Source organism: Sorex fumeus, unplaced genomic scaffold (assembly GCF_029834395.1).
Source record: "Sorex fumeus unplaced genomic scaffold, SorFum_2.1 ptg000026l, whole genome shotgun sequence".
Classification (NCBI taxonomy): Eukaryota; Metazoa; Chordata; class Mammalia; order Eulipotyphla; family Soricidae; genus Sorex; species Sorex fumeus.
Window position 1 is genome coordinate 6,122,472 of NW_026606083.1, and position 18,930 is coordinate 6,141,401.

The 18,930-nt window shown below is 52.4% G+C and overlaps 1 protein-coding gene across 1 annotated transcript in view; it reads right to left on the reverse strand.

Annotated features, from left to right (window-relative positions):
- Window positions 1–18,930, reverse strand: part of ADARB2 (adenosine deaminase RNA specific B2 (inactive)) — a 140,348-nt gene that overhangs the window by 4,135 nt on the left and 117,283 nt on the right. The window contains exons 4-8 of the mRNA XM_056114707.1: window positions 17,255–17,369; window positions 10,772–10,940; window positions 9,972–10,123; window positions 8,937–9,105; window positions 69–250 (exon numbers count right to left, since the gene is read on the reverse strand). Coding sequence (XP_055970682.1) covers window positions 69–250; window positions 8,937–9,105; window positions 9,972–10,123; window positions 10,772–10,940; window positions 17,255–17,369 — 787 coding nt within the window. The remainder of the gene's footprint in view (window positions 1–68; window positions 251–8,936; window positions 9,106–9,971; window positions 10,124–10,771; window positions 10,941–17,254; window positions 17,370–18,930) is intronic.

Here is an 18,930-nt window from a genome sequence, read left to right on the forward strand (position 1 = left end):
TTAAGTGGGCGAGCTGGCTAGAGCCCCCCAGTTTGCCTGCCTCGAACTGCCCTGAGGGGATCTCTTACCGCAGAGGAGGGGCCAGTTATGCCGGTAGGAGGCTGGCAGTGGACCGATGTCCCCAATCCTGTGACTCAGCACCCGGGAGAAGTGGCCGGTGTGGCGCAGGCCACCCACGATGATGCTGTGCAGGTACACGGGCTCGATGAAGTGGCAGAGGAGGGCCCCCTGCAGCCCCAGCACGGTCCACCTGGGGGAAACGGGTCAGCGGGTCAGCAGGGCATTCCCATGCCTCCCTGGCTGCGTACCTAGTGCCTTCCGGTGCCACCACCTGCTCCTGCATTTTGGGGAGAAAGGTGCCTCAGATACCATTGACCTTTGTCCCAGAGTCAGTCACTGCCCTCGGGCTGCTGAGGGGTTGGAGGTGGTCTCAGCTTTTGTAAAGGTAGAAATGGAGAGGACCAGACTTCCGACAGGGCATCTAGCCGACCCATAGAAGGGCACATGTGTGCCCTTATAAGGGCATGTGTGCTCTGATTGGCCAGCCTTCAGACCTTATTTGCATAAGCCATGAGACCATCTTCCAAAGAATTTTTTTTTTTTTTGCCTTTTGGGTCACACCCAGCGATGCTCAGTGGTCAACTCCTGGTTCTGCACTCAGGAATTACTCCTGGCGTTGCTTGGGGGACCATATGGGATGCCGGGGATCGAACCCGGATGGGCTGAATGCAAGACAAATGCCCTGTGCTATCGCCCTGGCTGCAAATTCTTATAAGGGCACTTGAACTCTGATTGGTTAACCCATAATGTTTTTCATTTGCATCTATGTTTGATTGGTTGTCCTAATTGAATGGCCTCATAGGTGTAACCAATCAAATAGCACACAACTGGGGGGGTGGGGGAGATGTAAATGTATATAAACCCAGGTCTCTGTATGGAGGTGTGAAGGGATGAGGTAGAGAGGTGGTGTTTGGTACGGAAGAAAGAAAAGCCACTACTGGTGAGTAGAGTGCTGTGGTGGAGAAGGGAAACAGCAGAGTTGGTGAGGAGGAGACAGGAAGGGCAGTGTGGGTTGCTTGTCCACTACCAGAGGTTCCTGTGTCTTCGGCTGTGGCAGCCTGCAGAGATATACCTGCATGAGCTGTTAAATAAAGAGCCGTGACACAGCTCATCATGAGTGTCCACAAAAGCCCACGCTGGCTGGTACCCACTATAACATCCAGATATCAATACACGCACATGGCTTTTCTGGAAAATGAGGTGTGGGATGGAGTGGAAGCTGGGGTCTCTCAGGGGCTTAAAAGAAGACTCCATCCCAGCATGCAGCTCTGAGTTGGGAAATACCAAAGGTACTTGGCTTAATTCTCCTTTGTCCTGAGCCGTCAAATAGCCAGGGAGTTGAATTATGTGCCAGGGAGCAATTTCCTGGCTTCCTTCGGGGCACAGTTTTGATTCTGGAAGCCTGGTTGGGAGGACAAGCTACTTTCCTTGGAATAAATACAGCTCATCTCTGGGCAAGGCTTTGCTTCTGTAGGCATGTGACAGCAGCATTTTTAAGGTGCTGAACTACCTCCCCTGCCCCCAATTTGGGTATGGAAAAATTACAGTGTCTTTTTTTGTTTGGGATACTTCCATTCAGTACTCCTAGTGATTCTATGACCACCAGGATGATGAGTTAATGTGAGGATCTGAGAATGAGGTACTGCTCAGGCCCTGTGGTGCTGGGGATTACCTGGACCACTTCAGCAGTGCTTAGGAGCTTCTAGAATGCAGTGTGACGAGCCTAAGCCCTGAACTCTCTCTCTCTCTCTCTCTCTAGTCCCTTAAGGCAATCCGTGTGGTTTCTACCCCAGATATGGTGTTTCTATGCAGCCCCATCAGGAAACCCCATAAGGAGCTAGCATTGATTGCAAGCCCATTTGCGACATCATTGTTCTTTTCATTAATTAACATTTTTTGTCATTAGAGCAGTGATGGGGGTCCACCATGCTCGACATTACTTTTCATGATTAATAAAGGGTCTTTCGGTTTCCCTTTCCTGAAACAGCCAATTAACACAGAATTCTCTCCATTAATTACTGAATGCTAAAAGCACGCCCTACCTGGAGAGCCGTCAACTCCCTAGCCCCTGACACCAACGCTTTAGAAAGTTCTCTTTAAATCTTATTCCAAAAACACAAGCAATTTAGCAGGCGATATTAATTTGCCTCCAAAGCATCGTGGCGAATGAGAAGCATCTTTTAATCTCATGCAAGAGGAGGCAGCCATCTGGCTGGAGAGGACGGAGCGCGACTCTTCCGTCTCCCTCCGTAAACGCAGGTCATTAAAGTAATGTGCTCATCGACATAAAGCTCAGATGGAATATAAAAGGTAATATTTATCTACAAACAATTTAGTCCTACAATTTAAACAGTCATTGGTTTTATGAAACATTTACTTTAGTCTATCAGATTTGCATAACCCCACTTAAAAAAATCACACTGTGGTCATTGCTGCCATCCTCTCACCTGGGAAGGAATGAAGGGCTGTCCTTTGGGTGCAGGCCATTGGCCCAAGGAAGAAGAGAATCTTCTGGAAGCAGCATTGGGGCTCATTTGATTTGTCTGGGGAGAACACTGCCTTCTAGCATCACCAGTTCCTCTCTGCTTGCTTGGGGACGGTTTCAGAATTGCAACAGCTCCGCATTCCCCCACCCTCTGGAGTGGGGTGGCTCCTTCCCTGGCATCTAGACCAGGATTCCTGGTAAAGATCTAGAGTGGAAAAAATCTCCAGGTCCTTCTTGCCATGGCCCTCCCTTTCAGATGGAAAGGTGGATCAGGTTCAGGGAGAGAACCTGGAAGAGAACCTTCCTTCTCTAGGAAGTTGGACATTCATTTTCAGAGCCAGCTTGGCTTGCCTGGGTGAGTTCTAGGTGGGCGCTTCTATGGAGTTGCCCTTTGCTGCTGATAGTGACGACAGCCAGTTGCTGGTGGGGTCAGACTCCAGGGCTGGCCACCTGTTTGAATCTGGCCTTTTCTCAGACAGTGAAGCTGATCAGTCTAAAGCAGGAAAACAGACATGTCTTTTCTAATGGTAAAGTGCAGATTTGAAATCAGTCAAGTCTTGAGTAGAATTTATATTCCAAGAGAGGACACCTTGCAATGCTTAGGCTGTCCAAAAACTGGTTTTGAACCAAACTTTTAGAATATCTCTGTGGGGTTCTGATTGTAAGGGCTGTCTCTCTGTCCCCACGTCTATGACTTTACAAGAGGGAGAAAAATCCTGTTTGGTCTGGCCAGAGCTTCTTAAATAGGTTGTTGACACCATCAAAGGGCTGAGTGATAGCACAGCAGGTAGGGCACTTGCCTTGCATGCAGTCAACCCGGGTTCGATTTCCAGCATCCCATATGGTTCCCCAAGCACCGCCAGGAGTAATTCCTGAGTGCAGAGCCAGGAGTAACCCCTGAGCATCGCCTGGTGTGACCCTCCCCCCCAAAAAAAACAACAAAAAAACTCAGATGTCCTGAATATTAGCTGGAGAATTTTCAGCACTTGGTGTTGAATGGAAAATACTATTGCTTTTGATCTTTCTTTAGAGAAAAACCCCACCACATCTATTTCTAGTACAAAGAATCCCAACACAAACCTTTTTTTCAGTTGTTTTCTTTTCTTGTTTTTAGGGTACACTTGGTGGTGCTCAGAGTCTACTCTTGGCTCTGCACTCAGGAATCACTCCTAGTGGGCTTGGGGGACCACGTGGGGTGTGGGGGATTCAACCCTGGTCAGCCATATGAAACGTGAATGCTCCACCCATTATACTAGCACTTTGGCCCCACAAAACTACTTTTGTCTGTCAATCATTGAAGCACCAGATGAATGAGAGTAGAGCACATGTTTCTTAAGCCCAGACAGCTATCCTTGCCTGTCTGCCTGCTCCTGGTCTCCAGCACCAATGTGCCATGCTTCTCTCCCAGAGTTCCCAGAATGTTGTGTGGACACTTGGGGATACTAAAAGAGAGAGATGACTCTGAAATCACAGTGAAATTTTCAAGGTCAGTTAGAATACACACTCGGTGCTGCAAACACACACACACACACACACACACACACGGACAAATGAAGAGCTCAGAATGAACCCACACAAGGCCACCCAATAAATGAACCACAGATGACCCAAAATGCACAGTGGGGAAGGATAGTCTCTTTATAGAAGGTGCTGGAAAAACTGGGTGGCCACATGCACAAGATATAAGCTGGATATTGTCTCACCCACAAATAGAAATGATTTCGAGTAGCCTGAAGATTTGAAATGTGGGACCCACAATTCTGAAACCTGTCAGAGAAAACTCTTCCATGTCAGTCTTGGAGATGGTTTTTTTGGACCTGACTTCAGAAGCCCAGACAATACAAAGCAAAACAATTTGGACCACATTGAACTAAAAAGCCCCTATGCAGACAAAAGACAGGATGAAAAGAGACCTTCTGAGCGGAGGAGATTATTACAGATCATGTATCTAAGATTCCTATCCAATACTGCAAGGAACATGTACAGCTTGAATGCAAAGAAACCAAAAGCCTGATCCCAAAATGGGGTTGGAGGGTGGAGTGGAAAAAGGTGTGGAGCATCACCAACACGGCAGACCAGGGTTGGGGCCCAGGCATGGTGGTGGGAATGAGGGTTGGGGTACTGCTGTGAGCAGGAGTGGGGTTCCTTGAAGTAAATGTTGAAAGTCCACACAATACATCAAGTCTGTTCTGGGAATTTAGACACAAATTTAGACACAAAGACACAAATCAGGCTCTGGAAGGGACCCCATGAGTGTGGGTATAGGAGATGTGAAGTGTCTTCACCATCTAGCCCTCATGCATCTTTAATCCATCTATCGTTGCCTGCCATCTGTCAGTCGTCTATTATGTACCCATCAGGTTCTGTCCAAGACAATATAGACCCCTGCTGTTTGCATGCACACAGGACCTCTTGCTGTGTGAGAAGTCAGATGCCTTGATGGTTGTCCTGAGCACAGATGTGGGAGCTGAAATTGCTGATGGAGCAGCAGAGAGCAGAGAAGGGGTGGCGGGTCAGGGGGCCCTAGGCGGGAAATGGGCTCTGAGGCTTGCACCCAAGGTAGGCTGCAGGGGACAAGATGGGGGCCCCTGCAAACAATTTCTTTGAACCCCTGGCATTCTCTTTCAACTCCATGAGACTGGAAGATGGCCACTGACTCTACTTCCCCTTCACAGCTGTTGTCTCACAACCAGAAACACAATCACAGCCAATGGGGAGCCAGATCCTGAACGCCTGTGGCATACAGCCCAGATGGAGAGGTCAGAGGTGATGCAGCCTGCCTGGCTGCCACACCTGCCGGACTGGCAGTCACTGATGGGCCTAGCTGAGGGTGTGTGCCCATTACAGATGCATCTGGGGCACCTACAATTCCCAGAAATGTCTCAGGATGGGCAAAGATGCCTCAACGGCCTCTGAGACCATCTCCCAGAGCAGCCAGCTGCTCCATGGGAACCAGGCTGACCAAAAAGTATGCCTCTTGGCATTCTTTTCAGCTTAAAGAATTGCTCCATCCTCCTAAGGTCCTGACTTGCCCCACTGAGTCAATGAATATTTCTCTCCATTGACACATGGCAGGTCAGCGCCCCAACAGTCAGGCACTGTCAATATCCAAGCTCATACTTCCTGCATCCTGAAGGTTCTCTAGCCTAGCCTTCTGCTGGGAGGGGTCTGGCTCAGGCTGCCATGGGTGCCCCCATGGGGACCGTATGTTAAGGGGAAACTCCCAACACTGAGGAGATTGTGGCCTGTCTTATATTATAAAGTCACTGAGCATGAAACGTGGGTGGGGCCAGGCAGTTAGGGGGAGCAGCTGGTGAGGCCCCATGCTTTGAGGCTGGAGAAGGGGTGTCTGGAGGACAGGTGGGGGGACACTCACCTTGAGGGGTGTCAGAGGGGAGCCTCCCCAGCATCTGTGGTTTTACAGCTCATTTCTGTACTGAAGCTGTAATGCGCTCACTTACGCACATACTGCAATCAATAATCGGGCACAGGCGCTCGGGACCAGGAGCCATAGCTAAAGGGACATTAGTTCCAGAAGATTTAGATTTTTATATGTCACTTTGCTCTGGCTTGTGGGGACAAAGGCAGGAGCCACCTGCCTGGGTTCTGTTCTCCCAGAGATGCTGATCTCCCAGAGATGGGGCAGGGGGGCCAGACTGGTCTCTCTGAGAACTGCCCTACAGTTGCTGAGGCTCCTAACCTCTGAGACTCTGTCCTGACTGTTCTTGTGCTCAGCGCCAGGGTGTTTTTTGAGGTTCTAAGAGGTTCTGCCTTTGACTTCAAAGACTCACCTAGGAGCCCTCCATTGTGTCCGCAAGCCAAGCCTCTGTGGTGGGCCCTAACCATGGGCCTGGCCTGGTCTCCATCCCCACCCTGGTCCCTCTGCCACTCTTCTGAGGACCCCCTCACTATATTGAACCCCCTGGCATATGCCATCCCTCCTCGCAGTCCCCTTTCCTGATACAACTTTTTCCTGCTGAGAGTGACTGCCCACGCCATTCTCTGGGATGCACCGGTGGTGAGGGGCTGAGGGGTCGTGAAAAGCCTGGGAAGACAGTGACCCTGAGTTGTACAGTTACCAGGCAGTGCTGGGCTATAAAGGTGTCAGGGCACGTGCTGTGAACAGATGCCAGTGGAGTGCAGGAGGCCAGCAGTGAACTCTGACCTGGTCTTCCCTTCTTGCCCCTCTAACCTCAGTTATTGCTGTTCTTCAGCTGAAGGGGCTCTGTGTGAGGTGGACATTGTGTAGGGGCCTCTCCACCAGCATAAGCCTTTCCCTCCCAGACAGAAGTGGTTCAGAGGTTTCTGGCTGAAGTCTAAGGAAGGCGTCTCACTCTCCACATGGCTACACAGCAAGAGTTTCCACCAAGAGATTCCAAGTCAGAAACTCTTATGCTTCAAAGAGATCATCATTTGGTTTCCTGTGAAGTATAACATAGAAATGTTTTCTGAAAGACCCAAGCTGAGGGCTGGAGGGTTGATACAGGGTTAAGGTAGTTGCCTTGCATGCAGCTCATCCCAGTTCCATCTCCTGCACCACATATGGTCTGAGCACTGATGGGTGTGGCCACATGCATTTAAACCCACGCTGAGCAGTGTACCCCTACTTCATACTTCTAGGCTTTAGGGTATCCTCCTGTGCAAGGAGCACAGCTTTCTCCTGAGGTCCAAGAGGCTTGGTCATATCTGATAGGCATCTTGTGCACCTGGGCATTGCCAGTGGACAGCTCAGGGCCTTGGACTCGGAACATATGGGATGAAGGGGCTTCACAGAACCCCTAGAGATCAGCCTGAGTCTCCCTGGGGATCCCCCAGTCACATCCTTTTCCTGATGGTAGCTGTCCAGGCAGCTGCTGGCAGGGCCCAGGCTTGAGCAGGCTCGAACTCAGATCTGGGTGGTGCTGAGCACACAGGCACACACAGGATGCAAGTCACCTCAAGATTCAGAGTCCCTGGGGGTGAGTGTTCATATGCGGTCTCAGCTGCTGGTGGATCAGGAAAGAGAGTTGGGGACTGGTACCCTCTGACTTTCGGTCATGTGCAGGTTGAACTTCCAGGACTCATGGTCCATCCCCATTTGCCCTTTCCATGCAGAGGCTGTGTGCTGGGTCTGAGGCTGCTCTTCCACTCACAGGACCTTGGTTGGTATCCTTGAGTGGCCAAGTGCAGGGACACCTCTGTCTGACTGGCTGGGGCCTTCCCATATCCTATTGTTACAGCTGCTTGTATGAATGCCAAGCCCCTGTGAGGGTTTCAGCCAGGATGGGGCTGGGGTGAGGCCCCCATCTTGAGTGGGGTCTGGGGGTTGGTATGTCTGGGGAAAGGATGGAAAGAGGAATGGGGCAGACAGGTGGGCAGAAGGCACCCACCAATACGACCCTGAGACTTGGGTCTGGGCAACAGCTTGGGAGCAGAGCTGAGTCAGGGGCTGCAGGGTCCCTCATGGTGATGTCTGGAAGCTGGAACCCTGTCCCACCAAGTTGGGGGACCTCCCAGGGAGCCTGGAGAGATCCCTGACTGGGCAGCTCTGGTAAGGGTGCAGGATCCCTAGGACCTCCCCTCCAAGGATGTGGGGGTCTCCCCTGGGCTAGTTTGGGGGTGAGCCCAGCAGGAGTTAGAGACCTCCTCTTGCCCTGTTTGAGATGCCCCTTGTCAGGGAATCTGTGCAGAGCCAGAGAGGGGGTCCCTCAGGGTGTGGGAGTGGTTTGGAGTTGGCCTGGAATCTCACCCGGGGTCCTGCTGGGATAGCTGGGCCTCTGCTGAGGCCCCCAGTTACGGAGGTGGTGCTCCTCCTTTAAGAAAGGTGCTACAGGGTCACCAGCCCTCAGTGCTCTCTCTGGCCATGGGGCACTCCATATTGTTTTTTTTAAATTTATTTTTTTATTAGTGAAACACCTTAAGGTACAGTTATAGACTTACAAACTTTTGTGCTTGGGTTTCAATTATACAATGGTCGAGTACCCATCCCTCCACCACTGCCCATCCTCCACCACCACTGATTCCAGTACCCTTCCCAACCCCCATTCCCTCCATCCCACCGTGCTATTGTGGCAGGTCATTCCTCTTTGTTCTCTCTCTACTTTTGGGTGCTGTGGTTTGCAAAAGAGGCACTGAGAGGCAATCATGCTCAGTCTACAGTCTACTTTCAGCATGCCTCTTCCATCGTAGGAGGATCCTCCTAACACCCTTTATTTGGAGGGCATTCAATATTGTGGGGTGGGGAAGTGGGGCCTGAGAAAGGGGGCCTTTGCAGGTGTGTGCAGGACCCCGAGGAGCACCAGGCAGCAGCACCTGTGGAGCCACATCAGGATCCTGGGGTTTGCCGGGACAGGAGCCTGTGAGGCTCATGGCCACTCTGGCCCAACTGGGAGACTGGGTACAGGGATGTTACCTGGCGATCTTGTCTGTGCAGCTCATGGTGACCAGTTGCTCGCCCAGCAGGACACCGTCCCATGCCTGGACTGTGCTGGCGGCCCGCACGGGCACAGTGCCCTCCCCGGATTCGATCTTGGTGCGCAGGTGCCCACGGAGCTTCCTGACCAGGTGTTTGCTGCCGCTCACTAGGAGAGAAGAGATGGCATGAGGCAGGGTTAGGTCCACAGATGGGGCAGCAGGCTAAGAGGCAGGCACATCATATAGGCCTGGTCCCTGTGCCCCACTGTGGGCCCCGCCTAGTGCCTTGGCATCACCACTATTCCTTCCTTTTACAACAGGTTGTGGTGTGCCTTCTCGCCTGGGCTTTGGGACTTGGTATGCAGAGCTGACAGTGGCATTACCCAGGTCCCACAGGCAGGTCCTCACCCACATTATCCCTCCTTCCTTCTAAAGCCCCTGTGACACACACCACACCCCATAGCTTTCTGGGAAACTAGCATGAGGAGAAAGGCGAAACATTTCTTTAAAGAGGTTTGGTACTTTAAGTCTAAAAATGGTTGGGTCTTTGCATACAAATACATACATACACAGTAGCACAGTGCTTCTAACATTTTTCAGAATCATAGGTATGATAAGGGTGAAATGCTTTAGTTTTAGGAAGTGTGGAAATGAGATCTTACTAATTTGTCTTCAGTGAAGGCATCAGAGAATAAGTACCATGTGATTTTACCTGGGAACCAGTGATTTCCAGTATATTTTACTCTGGTTTTTAAGAAATGAAGTTCTTTACTACACATTTTCAGTGAAAACCTTAAAGTCATTTCTTGGGAAGAAAGAGAGATGCTGTGTTTCTTGGAGAGAGACAACTTGGAGAGCTTTCAAATGATTATGTCTGCACCTGTTTCTCTGTCCATCTGTTTGTCTGTCTCTACCCTGGCACGAAATGCTGCTCCTTAGCAGGTGGATGCAGCTGAAGGACTCTCAGGGGCAGAGCATTTCTGAGGGTTAAGTGCAGTGTGCCCAGTCCCACACAGAGCCCACCCACTCTTACGCTCAGCTGTGATCTCATAGGGTGAGTGCAGCCGCGCATCTCCGCAGGGGGATGAGCTCACGTAGAGGTGGAACAACACCTGCTCCCGCAGCCTGTAGCCTCCCTCTTCCAGCCGCACAAAGATGGAGCGCTCCTGGTCCTCACGCTGCCTGCTGGGATGCAGAGAGGTGGGTCACTGACAGGCACCCCCCTCCCCTGGAGTGGGGCTGTGGCTCCCAAAACCTCTCTCTTGCAGCCCTCTCAGCTGCCTCAGTGGTTATGGCTTCTCTGTCTGTGTGTCTGTCTGCCTCCCTTTTTAAGGCTTGGCCAATTTGGGGGCCCACAAGGGAAGTCTCTCTTTTACTCAACTCCAGGAAATGGGTAAGGCTTAAGCAGACTGGAAGGATGCCCATGTGCTCCTGAATTAATTCCAGGACCCCCTGAATCCTGATTCCAAGGGGCTGTTGGGATATGTACTCTGGGGAGGGTCCCAAGGGCAAAGTCCTTGGGTCCTGGGTCCTTATTTCCAGGGAGCCTCTACCTTCCCTGGGTGAGGACCTGCTCCCCACTGGCAGCCTGGCTCAGCCTCTGCATGTCTTGTGCTGCACAGGGCTCTGCTCTGGGGTCTGCTGACCACCAGGGTTGGGCCCATCCTGTGGGGTGTGTGCAGGGAGATGGGGCTCTGCGAGTGAGGAACAGGTATCATGCATCCGTGTGTATGCCTGGCAGGTGCAGTGCCTGGCAGGTGAGGAGTGGGCCACAGACTCCTGAGGGTATAGGGGAGGGCACACGGTGGCGGGCGTGGGGGGCGCTGCACTCACCTCAGGTGCAGCTCAAGCTGGGCATACAGGAAGTGTAGTAGTGCCCTGCGGGCCAGCACCTCAGCATGACTGTCATTCACCACTAGTCCCTGGTCGCTGATGTACTCGCCGCTGATGCACTTGGTTCCTGAGGATACCACCACCACCTGTGCTTGCCGGATGTCCAGGCCTGGGGACACAGAGGTGTCAGCAGCGGTCATCCAGGTCTGGGGACACAGGATCTGCCTCTTGTCTGCCTTTAGCCTTTGCTTCAGGGCTGTGATAGGGAAGTTCCCACCTGTATAACCCCAGATCCTCCCACAGGAGGGGTCTAGGCCAGTCAAGGAGTGCAGGTGTCCTGGGTTAGTGGGGATGGTGCAGGATGGTGGAGCCCCAGGTCTGCACCTTGAAAATGTGCTTGTATGGAGGGGGTGCTGTGTGTGCCCCCAGTGCTTCCTGTGAGGGGCGTGTCCTGCAACTATGAAACACCTGGGTTGTCTCTCAGCCCCCTTCCCCTAATCTGCAGTGAGATGGGGGAAGGTCATGCTGAGAAATGGGAGTCAGAGGTATTGGGGAGGAACTACAGGAAATCCCTTTCCTCACTCTAAATCAGGATATAGGTGGTGTAGATGGGGACATGTGACAGCCTGTACCCTCACCCTCCTCAGAAGCTGTGGAAATGGCCACTGTGGATGGAACAGTGCCACTCACTGTCTCCCACACCTCCAAACTCTGTTGACTCTGCGGGAGCAACCAAGTCTGGTGAGAAATGTGTGGTTACTCTCCACGTCTTGTCATTGCCATCGGGTTGGTGGCAAAGTCCCATGGTACAGGGTCCTGAGACCCAGTGATAGCAGGAGACTGAGGGCCCATTGCCCGGTGAGTGTCTTGCCCCCTGTTCTGCAGAGACTCCAGTGGAGTCCTGATGGAGTGGGTGGCTGTTGCCTCCCTCCCATAACAGATGCTCTGAGCTGGGCAGTAAAAGGGGGCACTGCAGGAGGGAGAACAGCCAATGTCCATAACTAGACAGAAACATAGTCAGGGGCTTCGTTGCCCACTCTAGGGACCCAGTCACTTGCAGGAGATTCTGCAGACCTTCATTGAAGGTGCTCTGGAGTGCCCTGGGGTGGGGTCCTTCCATACAGTTTGGCCCTGAAATCCTCAGTATTCCCAGCCTGGACAAGGTTGCAGCATAGGCCACAGACAGAGATGAAGCCTGGGCTACCCACGCCCAGGCTTCCCTGCAGGCTGGGCTCGTCCAAAAACACAGAAAGCTAGTGAGATAGAAAAATAATGATCACCACAGAGAAGTCAGCCAAGAAATCCCAACCTGTGCTTTCAACAACACTGCAAAATGGGTGCCACGGCTCCTTGAAGCTCTTGAGCACCTGCTGGTGGCCTGCCACATGGGGACTCGCTGACTTGAAGCTTCAATCAATGAGAGAGGAAGAACTAAAGCTGGAACAGCTGGACAGAAGCAGCTATCATTTCTGTGAGTGAGTTTACCATGAGGGGACTGCTCAGCAGAGCCTGACTAGAATCTGCTGGGAATAGTCAGTGATAGGCAGTCAATCCACCGAGAGAAGCAGGTCCCACATGCACATCCTGGCAGGAGCAGACAAGGGTGCAGCAGTCAATTCAACAAGCAGTGAACCAGGAGTCTAACCAGTGAAAAGTTAAGAGACAGAACGCGTGCCCTAGCAACTGGGAATCCAGATGCCAGGAAGCCGCGAGCTCCCATCACCTCTGAACTGACTGAAGACAGCCATGTGCTCTAGAGAGCCCAGGCTCCAGGCTCACAAGCACATTCTTCTGTTTCTAAACCATACAAGCAGATGCTAGTGAGGGCTGGGAAGCCTGAGTCCAGCTTCAGGGACTGGGAACTGACCACAGGAGCCAGTGAGGCTGTGGGCACTGAAGTTACGGACACTGAGCAAGAACATCTGAATCAGGAAATCCCTTGCGGGATGTGGTGGTTCAGGGATTTCAGATAGACATGGCTCGGAAAGGCCTTCACACTGTGGTTCAAAATCCCACATCAGTAAAAGTTAAACCAAACAGCACTGTAGCACTGTCCTCCCATTGTCTTTGTTCATCGATTTGCTCGAGCAGGCCCAGTAACGTCTCCATTGTGAGACTTATTACTGTGTTTGGCATGTCAAATACGTCACGGATAGCTTGCCAGGCTTTGCCGTGCGGGCGAGATACTCTCGGTAGCTTGCCGGGCTCTCTGAGAGGGGTGGAGGAATCAAACCCGGGTTGGCCGGGTCGGCCGGGCTATCCGCTGGGCTATTGCTCCAAAACAAATACTTAAAAGTAAAAAAGCACTGGGGTCCTGAATAATAAATTGCACAGCAGGTAGGGTGCTTGCCTTGTACACGGTCTACCGGATTTGGTCATGGGCATCCCCTATCCCCTCCAAAGTGACTCCTGAGCACAGAGCCAGGAGTAGGCCCTGAGCACTGCTGGGTATGGCCCAAAGATAAAACAAAAAAGTGAAAGCATAACTGCCTGGCAAGGCAGCTTATTTTATTACTCTTTCTGAAAAACTGGGGATTGAACCCAGGGCCTCACACCTGCAAGACAATTTCTCTACTGCTGAGCCACAGCCATGCCCCTAAAATTGTTAAATTGATCATTGAATTCAAATGCATAACAATTATGCATCTCAGCATATTAGGCATCATTAACGATAGTAAAAAATTCAAGTAAAGTGAAGACTTTCAATTTCTAATATAGAGCCCTCACTAAAATATGAAGAACCAGAAATAAAAAATGTAGGTACTTGGACAGAATGGGGAAAAGTGAATCAAAATAGTTCTGTGAACAAAAATACAAACAGCTCTGTGAACATGGGCCAACCTTCAGACTCACGCATAAGGAACCACGTGTGACTGAGTCAGAGCAGCCTGCCTGGTATTCCTCTGGGAAACTGTTGCTGAGGGGCGCATCCAGGCAGCATGCATGTGTGATAGCTTGGTATGTACCCCAACCTACACCACTGCTTTCGGGATGTTCTTACCTGGAGCTGCACACACAGTGCATCCACGCATATCTGTGATTGATGTGGAATCAAGACCGAGTCACTTCTGGTGGGCCATGAGGGATCGTATGTGGTGCCAGGGTTCAAACCTGGGTCACTAGGATACACTGCAAGTGTCTTAACTCCTGAACTATCCACCCCCTTTTCTTTTCTTTCTTTCTCCCCCCACCATGTTTATGCTAGTTTAGGTAATATGGCTGGAACAGTGTTGAAGTTTGACACTGATATACAAAATCACTGCACCGAACTCCATCAAAGTACCTGAGACCCTCCACCACAGTCCCAGTGTCACCTCTAGTCCCATTTTCCCTTATTCCCTTCTGTGCCCCCACTTCTTGGGAATGGTTTTGTAATCCAAGGCTGCGGATTTGTCATTGGTTGGTACTGTTGACCCCCGCCTTATTTTGCCTGAGTACATTCCACAGACCATCTGGTGTGTCCTTCTCCCTCTGACTTTCTTTACTTGGCATGATGCCTTCCAGTTCACTCTCTGTTGCAGTGAACTGCCTGCTTTCCTCTTTTCTCGATGCTGCATAGTGTTTTACTGTGTAGACAGACCACTGCTTCGCGGGGTAGGGCATTGTTTCCGCAGGTATGCATGTAGCTTCTTGAGTTAGTATCTACAGTGTGTGTCCCCATGCAGCTGGGCAATGGCAGTGCGGGGGCCACCTGCCTTCAGTGGAATAGGGGAGCTAAAAGCAGGAGCTCTTTTCTCACAGTCAAGGAAGCTCGGACAGGCTCAGGTCTGCGACTGGACGGTCAGTGACCACACGTCTCGAATGCTGGAGGGGAGATGAGGCCCCCTGGACAAGACACAAGCAGATGGGACTGTGGGGGCACAGGCGCAGCAGGGGTAGACTGGGGATGTGAGGCGGGGCCAGTGGCCATCAGAGCAGGTAGCAGTGGGAAGACATGGGCCCACCCCGGGCACATAGTATGCAGGGAATGAGCATGCAGGCATCAGGAGAGCAGCCCTCAGACATCTGTGGTGAACACTGCTCAGGTTCTGCCTTCACTGTCTGTTTTCTAAGAGCAGCATCCTCTCCACGGGCGACTAGCCTCAGCAACAGTGAAACTGGGCTGCTCAGAACTCTATGACACCCTGATGCCACCTTGCCGGGTTCCTCAGGGGCAGCAGGGAAGATGAGTTATGCCACAGTTTGGGTTGGTACATGCCTTCCCAGATGCCTGCTCTTCCTCACTCAAGGGTTCAGAGATGCCCGCCCTGGGCACTCTTTGAATCTCTGGCACTGGCTTCCCAGATTGTCCCTCTGGACCATTGCCCTAGTCCATCCATGCTCCCTATAGGGACATAGAGCCACATCCCCACATAGAAGATCTAAGCTGGACTTCTCCCTGTCCCCACTGTGGGCCATACAGAGGATCACTTGGGTGGATTCACCCAGGATCAAAAGACTCTGCCTCCAACACTCTGCATCATGGCCACAGCCCAAGATCTGTAGGGCCACCAAAACGACCCTGCACACAGCCCCTGTACTTGGTCCCTACAGAAGAGTCTCTGCAAAATTCCTTGCACATGGTGCCTGCAAAGGTCCCTGTACATGGTTCCTGCAGTGGTCCCTGCACACGGTCCCTGCAATGGTCTCTGAACATGGCCTCTGCAATGGTCCCTGCACACAGTCCTCTGTACATGGTCCCAGCAAGCGGCACCTGCACATGGCTTTCTGCACAAGGTCGGGGCCCACCCCAGCATATCCCTCTGCGCAGCTCCCTGGAGCACACATTCTGTGCAAACCTCAGGCCCCTTGTTCAGGAGGCATCCCCCACTATACATGCTCTTGGCAGAGCACATGGAGTGAAAGTAGAATGGGGAAGCAGGCAGACCCTCCCTCAGTGAGTGCAGCTGGGATGGAGTGAGTCTTCATGAGACAGATGGAGAGAAGGGGTGCAGGCCAGGGCTGAAGTCTCAAATGCCACAGAACAGCAGGAGATAGACCTGTGCCCAGACAGGAGAACCAGTCTTCAGATGCTTACCCTGAAACAGTACTTGGCACCCGCCTAGGGAGGAAGGCAATGCCAATTGGAGGTGATGGTCTGGGCACAGCTGTGAGGAGGACAGTGCTACCCACCTCTGGCATCCCCCAAAAGTTCACGCTGGACTGCTCATGACGACGTTTGTCTGAGGGATACCCCCAGGATCCACATATGGCAGGCTCTGTGCTCTTTAGGGCAAAGGGCACCCCTAAACCCCTAAACATTCTGGGATCATATCTTCACAGCACACAACACTGAAATCTCTCTCAACTAGGACAAGACATATCACTCCTTACACATAGTCTCTGGAATCACTGAGCTAGAGTTAAGATAAAATGATGAGGCAATGTAAAAGAGGGACATTCAAAAATTTCTATTAGCAATTTAAACACTTCTCTCTAATCTCTTTTTAATCAATATGTTTATTAAATCTCCTCTTTATAACAGGAAAAATTTCAGCAATTACTCTTCAATGTTCACAAATCACTAATTAGTGTAGCTTCGCCTTGTAAAGCCTGTCTTTCCTGAAGAAATTTGCCCATGGAGGCAGATAAGTATACACAGAAAGGCACATGTCTTCTGGCCACTTTTAGGGATGTTCTAGGAACCCCTGTCTGCCCCTCCTTCCCTCCCTCCCTCTCTCCTTCTTTCCTTCCTTCCTTCCTTCCCTCCCTCCCTCCCTCTCTCCTTTCCTTCCTTCCTTCCTTCCTTCCTTCCTTCCTTCCTTCCTTCCTTCCTTCCTTCTCCCCTCCCTCTTTCTTTCTTTCTTTCTTTCTTTCTTTCTTTCTTTCTTTCTTTCTTTCTTTCTTTCTTTCTTTCTTTCTTTCTTCCCTTTCTCCTTCTTCCTTCCTTCCTCCCCCAGGTCATGTGGCTGAGGCTCAGCAGTGGGGAACGGGGTGCTCCTGGGCACAGACTAGTGTTCCATGAGTTCACATCAGGCCTTGCTGAGCTACTGCAGGGACACTGTGCCCTCGGCGCCCTCCCCGTGGGGATCAGTGTTCTTGGTAACCCCCTACCCTCACCAATCATGTCGCAGTTACATCTGAGCCACAGTCCATCCCACCTTGGCTGCTGCAAGCACTGCTGCAGCCGGGTACATTCCCACGGGGGTCGGATCCGCAGCAGTTAGGCTTTGTGGACAGGGTGGCCAGACTGCGGGTGCCCGGGCAGGCGGGACTCGGATTCTGGGATCCCGGACTGCCCTAAGCCCCTGGAATAGTGAAAGGGACGGGAGGCTCTTGGGTCCTGCTCCATCAGACCTCAGGTCCTGTCCATCCTTTCCCAGACGAAAGGAGATTACCTCCTGTCTCTGTGCCGGGGAATGGGGGACACGCTGGGGCCGTGGCCTCAGGGCCGGGACACCCTTCTCTGCCCGGGGCACCCCCTGCATCTGCGCCTGGAGGGGACCCGGGGTTCCCGCGCGGGCCGCGCCCATCTTCTCGGGCGACGCCCGGGAGCAGCCTCACCTCTACTCATGACAATCCCCGCCAGCGCTTTGTGGCGGCCGTGCCCCGACGCGAGGCCCCTGGTCAGCTCGCGGAACTTCTGCGCGACCAGCTGCGCCACCGAGTCACCGAATTCCTGAAAGACACAAGCACCGTGCGACCCCGCCGCCACTCAGGCCCCGCCCACGACGCCTGTCCTCGCCCCGCCCACTTCCCTGACCCCGCCCACACCTCAGGCCACGCCCACGATGCCGGCCTGCGCCGACTCCGCCCACCGCTCAGACGCCGCCCGTTTCTCCGACTGCGCCAACCCACCAGACCCCGCCCGTAACTCGTCCACTACGCCTGCCAGCGTAGGCTCCGCCCATTGACCAGACCGCGCCCGCGAACCTGTCCGCGTTGACCCCGCCCATCTTCTGGCCCCGCCCACCAAAACAAGCTCCGCCCACTGCGCCCGACTCCAGGGCCTCATCGCTCCCTCCACTGTGGGTCTCACTCATTCTGCCTCAGAGACGCCCTCTGGCGTCGCCATTGCGGGTGCAGAGTGGCCCCCTGGGGTGAATTCAGAGGTCCCCCTCCAGGTCTGTCCTCCCTACAGGAGTCAAGAGCTCCTACATCCAGGTTATGGTCCACCTTCATGTCTGCCACTTAGCTGTAAAGCCACTTCCACCCCACCAACGCAGGGACAACCCCCCCAAACCACTTCCTATGGCCCTTGCATGCTTTCTCTTGTCCCCTCCCTGCACATAGACACACATAGGCACCACTTGCACACAGACATACACACAGAAACAAGCATACATGTTACATATGCACAAATAAAATGCACATGCACAGAGACACGAGTACGTGCACAGCTCTGTTCCCGCATTGTGCTCAAACCTTGGGACCAGACTGTTGCACTTCCAAGCTGTCTTAACTTCTAGCAGCCAGGTCCTGGGGAGCAGAGGTCTTTCTATGACCTGGCCCTGGGGATTTTGTGGCCTGCTGCCCTGCACTGACTGTGTGGTTATGACTGCCGTGAGTGCTGCCCGGTGCTGTGGGCTCTGGAGGGGCAGTTGCATCTTTGCATGTCCATGATACTTTCAATTGAGTCTACCTCTCACCCAGTCACAGATTCACAGTCTGTCCCCTGCAGCTTGCTCCCTGCCCTGTTTTCTGGGACTCAGGGTGAGGGGGAATCCCCCCCCCCCCACTGTAGTTTCATGCTGCATTTCCCTTGCAATCAGGGTGTTGGTGTCTCTGCACACAAGCTATAGGCATTCTTTACATATATTGGATAGGAATCCTGTTAGATAGGTGGTCTGTAATTGTTTTCTTTTTGGGTCACACCCGGGGATGCTCAGGGGTTACTCCTGGCTCTGTACTTAGGAATTACTCCTGGTGGTGCTCAGAGGGGCCATATGGGATGCCGGGGATCGAACCAGGTTGGCTATGTGCAAGGCAAATGCCCTACCTGCTGTACTAACGTTCTGGCCCCATTATCTGTAATTATTTCCTCCACTCAGGAGGTCCCCTCACTCAGGAGGTCCCCTTTCATCCTGTCCTCCTTACAGGAGTCAAGAGCTCCTACATCCGGGTTACAGTCTACCTTCATGTCTGCCACTTAGCTGTAGAGTCACTTCCACCCTACCAATACAGGGACAATCCCCCCAAACCAGTCAAGAAGGATTTTCTTGACTGCACGGGTTTTTTTT